The 13,193-nt window shown below is 36.9% G+C and overlaps 1 protein-coding gene across 3 annotated transcripts in view; it reads right to left on the minus strand.

The window, feature by feature from the left end:
• Positions 1–13,193, minus strand: part of LOC131060460 (protein PTST, chloroplastic) — a 224,513-nt gene that overhangs the window by 133,647 nt on the left and 77,673 nt on the right. For all 3 annotated transcript variants that reach the window (XR_009110367.2, XM_057993695.2, XM_057993704.2), the window contains one exon: positions 4,833–4,922. Coding sequence is in view for 2 of the 3 variants with exons in the window: in XM_057993695.2 (XP_057849678.2) it covers positions 4,833–4,922 (90 nt within the window). In the remaining variant the exon portion in view is untranslated. The remainder of the gene's footprint in view (positions 1–4,832; positions 4,923–13,193) is intronic.

Raw genomic sequence — 13,193 nt, forward strand, 5'->3', positions numbered from 1 at the left:
CACTTGGGGGCTAAATCCTTGCGATAACGTGCTCCTTTCCTTTCTCATTTCTTATGTGTATCACTACGTTAAAGCAATCACCCCCGGTGAGGCGTGTGCGATCGCTTTAACATAGGGGGGCATACATCCCGTTCATATCTTTTCAAGATACTTGAGAATTTCTTGGCAAATTTAACCTTGCCTTGAGAATTTTTGATATCTTTCTTGCATGACTCATAGTGAGGGAACCTTACTACTGACAGTCATGGTTCTTCCTCGTGATCTTCCCTTTTGCTTTGTCAATCGAAGTAGTAAGATCCTTAGTCCACTGGGGGCTTGGTGTATCTTGCCTCCTTGACGTGGTGAAAGTCTTTCAATATTGTTTCCTTGTACTTTACCGGAAGTATGAGCATACATACTCCCGCTAAAGTGGGGGCTAAATGTAGCGTCCTAAAATTGCGACACTTGCAATTTCGACTACATTTCGGTCTTCACGATGGCGACGCAACACGCAACCTGAATGGAGACCCTGAAACTTGCTCACGACACCAAAAACTGCATTTTTCAAGTACCCTGGCCTGAACCTCCTTGCACCCTGCTGTCCCGGGAGGTGGGACCAGAGCGCCCAGCGCCCTGGTCCCCAGGACCATGGCGCCCAGCGCCTTGGTCCCTGGGTCCTATTTTGGGCCCGGTCTCCTAAGGGGTCTCGAGTCTTTTTGTTTGCAAATTGGAAATTACATTTCCTGGTCGGCCTAAGGTCAGGAAAATCAGTCTATCAGCCCTAATTGACAAGTATATAAACTACATTTTTCTCTCTCATTTGGGGATAACACATACATGACAGAAAAGGCGTGGAAACTATACTCAAGCATTCAAACATTCAGGCATTCCTTCTAAGTCTCCATTCAAGGCTAAGTGTTGCATTCAAGACAAGGATTCAACCATTGAAGAGGAGATCACTTACTACATGCTACATACAACATACTACTACAACAAACAACAACATCTAAACCTTCGCACATAAGGATACCAACATCCTTAGAACAAGGTATTAGTACTTGTTTTACAGTCATTTACATTTACAGCACTTGCTCATTTCTTGGTTAATTCCAAAACCGGGGTTTGACCTAAAGGCAAACCCCTAATCCCTAACCCCCCAATCGTCTTCGCTTTTCTGTGTGTAGGTTGCAGGTACGCGCCTGAAATTGAAGATCTGGAATCCTTGTGCAGAGACGAACAGATCCCCCTTCATTTCGCGGATTTTTCGAAGGACCGTGGCGCCGGGCGCCATCGTCCCGACAACTTTTGCTCAAATTTGCAGGACAACGCCGTATCGACATTTTACTGCTAATTCCAGGTCCGCAGCTTCATCCTATATCCCTATCTCAGTTTATAAGCGAATCTTTATCATTTTCTATGCATTCCTAGCTTAATTCTTCTATGCACATTCTTTACAAAAGAGGGTAGCCTTGCTGTTTTAACCCTTGAAATTCATTTAGCATCCAATCTTGCATTATGTGGGATTGGATCTTATGAGTTTCAACCCCTCTTTTGAATGTAAAGTCTCTCCCCTAAGTGAAAACCATCAACCCTAGTGAATCTCCCTTCTCTCTCCTTGGAGTTGGAAGAGGGGAGAGCAACTAGGGTTCGATCGCGATTTTCCGCTTTACAGAAACTAAACTTCTTGGTGGTAAATCAGCCAAGGTAAACAACAAGAAGCTTAACACAATCACTCTACCATGTATTTCAGCAGGAGGATAATACATAAAACTAATCACTCTACCGCATATTTCAACAGGAGGGCAATATCACTCAACCACTTATTCAGTGGGAGGACAAAAGTACAAACTGAAATTTAAAACACTAAGGCGGCCTTGCCAGCCTCTTCCACTTAGGCAGTGGGGATTACAATGAGCACTTCAAGTTCAAATAAGAGGTTAGTACTACTAACCAATGATACAAAGATGATTACAATGAAGTACCACAAACATACAATCATAGAATATAACTGATTCCAAGCTAAAACATAAAAAGAACAAGTCTGACATAAATACCAGCCTCTCCAGAAATGGACCAGCAACACAGAAATGCACACAACTCCTCCAAATCAGCTCCAAAATGCACACGAACTCGAGCGAACAATAGCTAAGACCAAGGCGAACAAACAAGGAACTCAAATCAGCACTAAGAACACCTCACACGGATGGCATGTGAACCGAGGCAACTCCAGAAAAGGTACGGCCAGCTGGGAGGTTCGATTTATTCTTAAAAATTCCAATCAACACCAAATCAAATGCCCTTCCACAGGAATGATCGCCTCTCCAATACGCTTTTGACGAGCCTCTACCCAAAAGAAACAGACACTCAAGCAAAGAGCTATGAACAGAAATCCGCTTCAGCCACTCCAAACCAACAACACAGAAAATTCACCAAAACCCTAAAAACTGAAAATCCTCACACCAAAATTCATTCTCAACACACCCACCAGCTAGGTACTATATTGCAAGTACGAAATTGTGCTAGCTAGGAAGCCTTAACTCTGAAGCTCAAATTTTCTCTCCATTTCGACAGCATAGCAATGCAAATTCTTCAGATGATCCAAAGGAGAGCCCAAGGCTCTTATTTATAACTTTTTGCCCCACCAAATTCAAATGTAAATGCACACCAAATACGACCAAATTACATGTTGCTTCATTACACTCCAAGGGCGCCCAAACACATTTGAATTTAATTAAATATGTCCCCTCAAAATGGCGTCCCCCTTCACTTAGGCAAGTTCGAACTTTGCCTAGGACAAAACTTGCAAAAAGAAATATAACAATGCTCAAGAAATAAGTTCGACTTCTCTTATGCCACTAACTTAGGGAAAATTAATAAAATCACTTGAATAAAATAAACTTCTATTTCCCAAAGTTGACCAAAACATAATTAAATATTAACCTTGGAATGATGTATTAATATTTAATAAATCATTCTGCACCCCCAAATTGATCAAAACCAAATGGATTGAGGACCAAAGTGTTGAACCACTAGCTAGGCTGAACTAGAACTCTGAACTGCCCTGCTAAAAATAGAACTACTTGAACTGATACTTACTAAAAATAGTAAGTCATGAAAACATCACCAAAAGACATGCTCGTCGAACCCTATGAGAGAGCATGGAAAACCCTAAAAACCCTAAAAAATCTGGTCAGCCAACATCCACTTACTAAAAATATTAAGTTCAGAATATCTCTTAGTACTGAATGCATGTCATATCACTGAGTAGCTCTCTGAAAACCCAGAAGGACTCCACTAACAAAGATCCCAAATTCCAACTGCATCCTACTTAAAAACCACTCGGGAGATGGAAACCCTAATTTTGCCAGCCTACGGGCCTCCTGAATAGGCCATTCCCCACCAGGAATGGTCACTGGCTAGAAGGGAACATTACAGTCTCCATACTTGGGATGTTTCAAGGACTTGGGGATGGCTAGGGAATGTCCCCCTGTCATCCCCAAAATTGCAAAATATGTGAGAAAAGTCCCGAAAACTTGGGGACGGGAGTGATTCTCAAAGGGGACGTCCCCCCGTCCCCAATATGGTTGGGGACGTCTATGACATCCCGTAACTGTCTCGAGGACGGCCAGCTGTCCCCCTTTTCCCAGCACATTTAAAAAAAGAAAAAGACTCAAATGCTCAAAAAAACATTTTTTAATTTTATTATGGGTCTGTAAAACTAAATTTTCACTAATATGACGAGTAAACAAGCCTGAATCACTTCCAAAAGCACTTAGAAATAATGAGCAGCAGCCTGGTAATAAATTTCAAAAACACTTAGAACTCGGTAGCGCGTAAAAAGCGGTTGTAGGTCTGCAATATTGGACTTTTCACTGATAAGAAAGGTAAAGAGGTCTGAATCATAGCCAAAAGCACTCAGAAATATGAATAACAGCTTGGTAATGAATTTCACAAACACCCAAAACTTTATAGTACATAAAGAAGCAGTTGTAGGTCATAATAATAATGGAAGACTATCAAAATATCCTCCAACCAGAAATAAACAATGAACTGCATGCAAACAAATGCTGGCATATTGACAATGAATTTTTAATTATGAATGCATATTGAGTATTGACAAGGAATTCTGAATTATGAATACATATTGAGTATTGACAATGAATTCTGAACACAAATGTGGTATGTTAAGGTTCTATAATGTAAATATACCTGCTTTATCCATGTTTTCATATGAATATAATGTATACATACATGCTTTATCTATTTTTCATATTAACATTTAAAATTTTCCTATATATTTCAAATTTTCCCTATATTTTATTTTGCCGTCTCCTCGCTGTCCCCAAAATTGGCAAAACAAATTGCCGTCCCGGAAACTCGTCCTGCTGTCCCCTGCCGTACCCGTCCCAGAAACTTGGGGTAACATAGAGAAATATTCATATTTATGTATGTGTGTGTATAGTATTGATAGATCAGACATTTACGGAATGCTTTTACAGTGATAAATAAGGCATCCTTAAATTGATGCTAAAGAGCCACAAGTATGATGACTCACACTCTTCCAATATTAGATACGATAGTTAATTAGATGATAAATAGGCCTGTTGTGTTTTCACTTAAGACAACCATACTTACAGACTTCCCATCTTATACCTAGATTTGAAATCACATTACCATAAAGTATTAAAAAATAAATAGCATAATTAAGAAACTGAGCTCTCCTGAACAACCTCATCCAAATATGCATCTTGCTTAACATATTTTTCCTCTACATCAGGCGAGCTATTCAGAACTAAACATTATGATAACACAAAAGTTCACAAAAGTTCTATTGCCTGCAAAATGACACTTGCCTGACGCTGCAGATGTCGATTGTATTGATTAGCTTCACTAAGCTTCCTAATAAGCTTCGCCCTAATAGTATTATCATGCAAGGCTTCCAACTGCAGAAAAATAAAGCATAGGGAAAAAAGTAGCTAAGTTAGCTTATGCAATAATTGCCACATTTAACAACATTTAAACTCCAGTGTCACCAAACAAAATTTTCAGATCCAGCTATTAGCATTTTTGAAACCAATATTTTAGAGCTTCCGTTTCTTAAATAGTTATTGTTTTGAAGGAATCTGCAGACAGGTTCAAGTACTATCAAGAATTGTGTAAATAATTCACCAACAAATGTGTAACGTATGCCAATAATAACAACTGCTTGATTATTGAACTAAGAATTCAAACAGCATTTATCAATGCAAGAAGCAACTCATAGCAGTGTGTCTATTAGAGAAACAAAATTAATGGGCATTACAATTATGATATATCTAACACCTATGTTTAATGACTAAAGCAGAACAAACCCAAGCTTATCTTTAAATTTGAAAAAAAATTATCTCTACTAAGTGCTTCAGTCATCATGTCAGAAATTTGCTCCTCTAGAAGACAATAATAAAAAACAAACATCTTCTTTGGGGATGACCCCACAACACAGCGGTTAGCTGCGAGCCTCCTACATGGGAGATCTTGGGTTCGAGTCTACTCAACTGGTTCTTAGCTCCAGGGAAAAGTTAAAAAATACCGCTTCGGCTGTGACTTATCAAAAAAAATAAAAAACAAACATCTTCATTCAAATACATCAATTTTCCACAATCTATGAATTAATGAAGATTGCTTCTAGATTCAATTGTGTGTTAGTTTTTGCATCAACATTTCGGATCACACTCTATGACCCATCACCAGGTTGAAGTAGTGCTAACATAGTAAAAATGAGTAAACAGCAGACTAGGCCAGCTTAAAAGATCAGGGTTGGGGAGAAGGAGATGACACACGACACGTGGCCCAAGAGAAAAAAACTCAAAAAAAAAACCCAACAATAATAGGTTAGTAACAGAGAAATTTATGTAAATAACTCACAAAAAAGAAAAAAGAAAAGAAAAATAAGTAACGAAAAAATATATATTGTAGAACATAGAAAAATTATTATAATAGATAAATAATTAATATGTAAATATTACAGTTAAAAATATTATATGACGGAAAAGTATTATTATATCTTATTAATCTGAAAGAATGTACATTGTATATAAGGATATATGTAAATCTATATAAATAGAGAGATAGAGAAGACATTAGAAAACTTATAAGAAATAACTCAATACCAAATTATCTTGTATTAATCACAAAGTGGATATATCATTATGAAGGATAAATTATTAATTATTAAAAGAACATAACATTTATATAATAAAATTAATAACAAAATAATAATATGGGTTAGCTCTATCTTTAATTTCTAATCATATCACAAACAAAAAATAATATTAAGGCCTAAGAAAATTGAAAATTGAAAAACGCATCACAAAAGAGAGCACAATGAAGGGAACACGATTAAAGAGAGAATCATATATGTGTGTGCATGTAAAAAGAACTTTAAAAACAAAGGAGGAGTAAGGAAAGACCATGATAAAAATAGGAGAAAGGAAAAAGAAAGATTAAAAAGAGGACCAGCTCAAAAAACAATAAATAAAATGAAATATAAGAAGTAAGAAGCACAAAGAATAACCCTAATAGATCAAGGAAGAGAACCAGATTAAAATAAAATAAAAGGAAGGTGTAATGTCCCCTTTTGGAATTAACCATAATTCAGTCCTGAGACAACAATTCCAACTTTAAGTGAAGAGTGAAATACATTTAAAAATATAATTCTATCAAATGTGGGGACATTTCATTATAATGTTTAATTTAAAATTCTAAGAATAGCTCAAAAGGTATAACTTAACTTGATAGCTTTCTCTGATTTGACAATAGATTTATGCTGATCATAAATCTCCAATAAAACTGATAACTATCTCCTTACAAATCTGCTATAAAACTTCTTACAATCTCCTCATAAGTCTGTCATAAAATCCTTCACTATATCCTCATATGATTTGTGCATACAATCCTTCATAAATCTGTAATAGTCTTCTGTCCACTTCTCTTCATTGGATCTGCAATCTTACTTTCCATCAATGTCCTTGGTGCATATGCTCAATAGCCTTTTTAATATACATACCCTTACTCTATATCTGTATGAACTTGTTTTATATGTAAATCTCATATAACATTATTTCTCACACAGCATCTACTTATTCTTCTCTCTTGCTTGTATTATATACCATATTCTTTGTATACTTCATCCTTTCACTTCTTCTTGAAGTTCTTTTTTTTTCACTCCCATACACCATATTCCACAAATGATTTTCATAATTTATTTACATCTTCCTGATACCCTCTCGTAAGAGGTCTGAGTTCTTTCCAAAGAGTCACCCCTTAGAAAAAATCAAACTTTATTTACTAATCTCAAAACAAATCGCTGCCTCAATTATTCATTGACCTCTATTTAAGGAAATCATGGCTCAAATCACACTCCTTTGTAATAAAAGTTCTTCCTTAACAAATCATCCCTTCACACCTTGCTTAATTGAAATCACACGTTCACACTAATGAGGAATATAAACAAATCTGTTTTCATTGACTAATCTTTCTTCATGTAATCATTGTCTTTATTAAGCTGTTGAATGGTTTTTTTGTAATGAACTTAAGTGCTTTGTAATTCTCTTGATGAAGTGTGACTTCATAATCGCTGATTTTTCCATGATCACTTCATACATGATTACCTTGCATATAATCCTTGCCTTGTATAATGTTTGTTTTTCCCTGTTAGAAATAATTTCTTCTTCCTTTATCAATCGCACTTATTTATTTGTGTCATCTCTGCCATCAAATAATATTCATCGCTACTCTCCCATATGAGATTATAAGTCTTTCATCCCATTCGTGAGATGCTTGAATACGTATGTATCAAGTCTGAATCAGTTTACTGTTCTCCATCTACGTGTGGCCCTTGCTTTTGGACTCTAACAGATCGTTGTTTACGTGGATGGTAATATATCTTTATTGCTCTTGATCATGTTTTACATGAACTTGCCTTGTGTTGAATGATTCCAATAATTCCAAACGGAGGAGCATGCTCAGAAAAGGGCTGAATTAACTCCATTTATGTTTGTCAACTGGATGGCCTTGGCTTCAGTAGACGATACTAAGTTAATAGACGGTGAAGGCTTACAACGTTAAGATCCAATCTTTAATTAAAACTTATTGAATTCATATCAATTCTTGATTCTAAATGGGAAATATTACACTCGCACCCTTTATTAACTTAATACGTATTTGCCTTCTCATATAAATCGCTGCAAATAATTATTGCTTTATTCACATTCTTAGCAATGATTATTCATTGTTTATGAATCTCTTGACTATTTTCCATCCTTTAATGTTGTATATTAACTTTATGAATTGCTGATAGAGTCAAATCAAATATCAAAGTTGGGAGATTATTTTAATGCCAAAGTCCATTCTGTTCCTCATCTGTGAACCTGACAAAATACTCTAAATTTATATACTGATTTCACAAATATTTCCTTCACCACAGTTACACTGGAAGGAATCCACACAACTAATTCACGATATAGCAGAGTGATAGATATAAAATGAAGAAGTCACACCAGAACATCATCATAATCCCACATTAAAGGTATCAAACAGGCTTAGGAAGAAAGAAGCCGCGCACAACAAAAAGTTCTGATATCAGCCAGAGTTGTCAATTGCATAGAAGACCAAGTATATGATATACTCATGATCACATTGTATTAGTGGTCTTCATATCAATGTTCCATCACTGCTTAGACATAATCATTGTTTTTTAGTTGACAACGTACCTCTTCATAGAATATCGATTAGTGGACGGTCATCATCAATTTGTAGTGGCTAACATTCTTTAAGCGATATGCTTAATATTATCAATGCCTTAAGTTATTACCAATGATTAACCTTTGTCTTCTCCTGGCTTTTATAAATCATGATAGTTGCTGTGATTATTATTAATCTTCTTCCCTGATATAGATCCTTCTCAAACATGCTGTATACCGATGTTCATTTGTTCTTTCATGAAGCCGATAGTTTTCATCAGACTTCACCATACTTGAACTGTCTATCCTTTTACAATGTTGTCTTTTTTAGAGACTTCTCAGAATTGAAGGATCATGTGAAACATTAATGGTGTAACATCAAGGATGGGGACATTAAAGAAGGAAATTGAGACAAATTAAAAAAGAATACAACAGAAGAAATTAAAAATGAGGAGAAAACTTTTATAAAATAAGCCTACATAAAGAAACTTTTATAACACCCAGAAGCAATCTTCATTGACCGTCTTCATTATCAGCCAAGTAATAGATCTAATGGTAATAAATTTCAAAATGTTTGGTATTGGGATGATCGACTAGACTCTGCACCATCTTGATGACTCCCTTCTTATCAAAAAAAAGTGAAGTCAATGTAGTGGAATCAAGTTGAAGAACAACCAAGATGCTTCACAACTACATTGCCTCACACCTTGTACTAACTAACGCCTTATATTCTTCTTCTGTGGAAGATAAAGCAAGTATCTTGTAATTTGCTCTGCCATGAAATTACTCCTGAGTCAAGACTAAATAATAAATATATACCATGTTGTAGAACAGTAAGTATCAATTAATCCATCCCTATTGGAGTCATTTTACCTAGATGATATGAAATCGGCATAATGCTCATAAAGAATGCCAAAGACGAGTGTCCCTTTGAAATATTTAAGGAACATGTTGCACAGCTTGCCAATGTTCTTCTTGCAGCTTGCACTTGAATTTGGAAAGGCAGTTGATTGCAAAACACAAGTCCAGTTGAGTGGTAGTAAGATAAATTAAACTACCCACTAATTGACAATACACTAACTCATCGATTAGTGGTGAACCAACGCTAGTTAAGATGTTTATCCCGACTTCCATACATGTAGATGATGGATCACACACAATTTAAACCATTCCAAAACAGCTTTGGTATACCTAGTTTGTGATACAAATGTAGCATCTTTAAGCTGCCAAAATTCCTTAACCTATAAAATAATTCAAGAGTCTCAGATTGATCATTTCGAAAATAGAACAAAGTTTCATTTTTGCCTTTTCAATTGACTTGGCTTTTGTGTCATTGATGGCAAGATAGTTGACATAAACAACCAATATTACAGTTTCATCACCAATGAGTTCTATACAAAGAATTGAATCAAGATAGGTTTTGAATCCTACATCTTAAAGGCGTTAATCATTTTCTATAAATCGGGTGTAATAACCACCCTATAATTTTATTTTCTTTTGCTAGCATAAAACATCAACATGGACTTGCCAACAATGAGATATAGTTGTCATTAATTGCTAATATAAGTTTACAGTGCTGGTACAAACAGTTCTGAGTGAAAACAATGATACATGCACATTCACTATCAACTCCTACTAGCATAAATAGTCATAAGTGAATATAACCACCAAATACCTTGCAATCATGACTTGGAATGATAAGAGAAATTCTGAGATAACACTATATGCTGTTGCATGCAAGGTGCAGAACTAATATGAATTGGAAATGGAGTTGGAGACTTGTTATATGTCAGTTGCGGACCATAACAACGAATAGATATCCCCAATTACTCACCAACTTGGCATGGAATGGACACCCAAGGCTCCAATAAACCACACACCTCCAACTCTCTCTGACTTACTGTTGTGACGTATTCACACATCGCCCCATTGCAAATGGGGACCCCTACTTTTTTTTTGCTTTCTGGAATTTGCTTTCTAGGGGTTTAGGGTTTGTCTGTTAGCCTTTGCATTTTGAGTGTCGCCAGGGGTTCAATAGGATGGTAGGCTTTGCTTGAGCCAGGGAAGTCAGCAGGTGCTCCAGGTTAGGGTTTCTTTGAGAGTCTTCCTTAGGGCCTGGTTTTGCTCTTGTTGCTAATTGTGTCTTGCTTTGTGAGTGGGTATCATTCTTGAAGGTCCGAGCTAGGTCAAGTTGGTGAGTGATGAAGTCTGGAATGTCATCCTGACCTTCAAATGCCCTGAAATTTGGCTAAGTCTGGAATGCCCTGATCCTGAAATTTGGCTAAGTTAGGAATGTCCTGATCCTGAAATTTGACTAAGTCTGGAAAACTGAAGAATCCTCCAAAAACTAGATTTTGCAATATAACTCCTGGAGGTCCGAAACCACTCTCAAACATCCTGAAAGTATATATGGAATATAACTTAAAGTATAAGAAAGATTATACTTAAATGTTATATTCCATAAAATGATCTTGATGGAGAGTCCAAAATGTCAAATTTCGCTCCTGACCCTTCCAAAGGGTCCAGAGCGAAATTCTCCATAAGACATTCTACTTTGACCAAAACCTAGAACTAATGCATTCCTAGGCTTGAATGAAGGCAAAAGCACTTGTTTGAATGAAGTCAGGATCATGGCCTAAGGTGAATTTCGCTCCTGACCATCCCAAAGTCTAAAATCTCCTCTCCAAGGCAAAGTTGCATCAAACCTTCTCAATCGTGCCTCAAAAGTCTACAAACTTGGTCAAGCTAAGGAGAAAAATAGAGGAAATATGAATTTTGCTCCTAACCCTTCCAAAGGGTCCAGAGCGAAATTCATATTTCCTCTATTTTTCTCCTTAGCTTGACCAAGTTTGTAGACTTTTGAGGCACGATTGAGAAGGTTTGATGCAACTTTGCCTTGGAGAGGAGATTTTAGACTTTGGGATGATGGATTCTATCCTAGGAGAGGAATTTCGCTCCTGACCCTTCCAAAGGGTCCATAGCGAAAATCCTTATAACCCTCATTTTCCTTCCTTGTTTTGGATGGGCATTGGTTTATTAGGCATTGTGTGTGGGTCTTGATGTGTTCTTGCCTTGAGAAGTGTTTTGAAAAGTGAGGAACTTGTCCAAAAATAGGAATTTCGCTCCTGACCCTTCCAAAGGGTCCAGAGCGAAATTCTTCATAAGCCTCATTTGCTCCCTTGTTTTGGATACCAACCTTGTTCCATGGGCGAATTTGGGAAGGAAATAACATGTCTCTACCTTTTGAGGTGATGGAACGTAGAAATGTGAAGGGTTTTGGCCAAGATTAGGAATTTCGCTCCTGACCCTTCCAAAGGGTCCAGAGCAAAAATCCTTATGCACCTCAATTTATCACTTGTCAAGACCAATTTCATAGTTCCTTAGGCATGTTTGGGGGATTTTTGACATGTTCTGACCTTAGGAGGTGAGTAAAGGTGGATGAGATGAAGATTTTAGCCAAGAATAGGAATTTCGCTCCTGACCCTTCGAAATTCACTATAATCCTCATTTGCTACCTTGAATGGGCTTAAAACCTGGTTCCTCAAGTGGAAAACAATCTATATTTGCCTCCAGGAGAAGATTGAAGTTTGAAAAATGAGCAATTAAAGCCTAAATCAAGATTTTCACTCTTGACCCTTCCAAAGGGTCCAGAGCGAAAATCAACCTAATACTCATTTCTTGCCTTATTTGACCAAATTTTGATTTGCAAGGCATTTTGAAGGGAAGAGTAGACATGTTTGGACGTTGGAAATGTTTGAAAGCCTTGACAAAATGAAGGATTCTAGCCAAGAAGGTGAATTTCGCTCCTGACCCTTCCAAAGGGTCCAGAGCGAAAATCCTCTTAGACCTCATTTCCTTCCCTATTTGACCAAATTGTGATGTCCAATGCATGTTGAAAGGGGAAATGGACATGATCTTGCCTTTGAGAGTGTTTGGAAGTTGTGAAAATGAAGGATTTTAGCCAGGAAAGGAAATTTCGCTCCTGACCCTTCCAAAGGGTCCAGAGCGAAATTCTTTATAAGCCTACTTTTTAACCTTTCTTGGACATGAAACCTTGTTCCTAGGGCAATGAAGGATGAGATTCTACCTTGCAAATAAGTTTCAAGTTGAAAGAATGATGATTTTGGGTCAAGAATGAGATTTTCGCTCCTGACCCTTCCAAAGGGTCCAGAGCGAATTTTCTCAAAACCTCTCTTTGCTATCAATTTTTTGCTAGATCAATTGTGGGATAAGGTAAATTCAAGGAGAAGTTGCCCCTGAGAGTCACTTTAAGTTGCTAGAAACCATGAAAGATGAAGGACTTGAGCCTAAAAATGATTTTCGCTCCTGACCCTTCCAAAGGGTCCAGAGCGAAAATCCTAAAAACCATCTTTTCTTCCAAAATTTGAGCAAAGTCAAACCTAGACAAGGGTGAGAGAAGTCATTTGGATTGCCTTAGAGTGAATTTTGGTCGCCAAGAATGCAAATTTTGAAGCCAAATGAGAATTTCGCTCA

The sequence above is a fragment of the Cryptomeria japonica genome, chromosome 5 (assembly GCF_030272615.1).
Source record: "Cryptomeria japonica chromosome 5, Sugi_1.0, whole genome shotgun sequence".
In the NCBI taxonomy this organism is placed as follows: domain Eukaryota; kingdom Viridiplantae; phylum Streptophyta; class Pinopsida; order Cupressales; family Cupressaceae; genus Cryptomeria; species Cryptomeria japonica.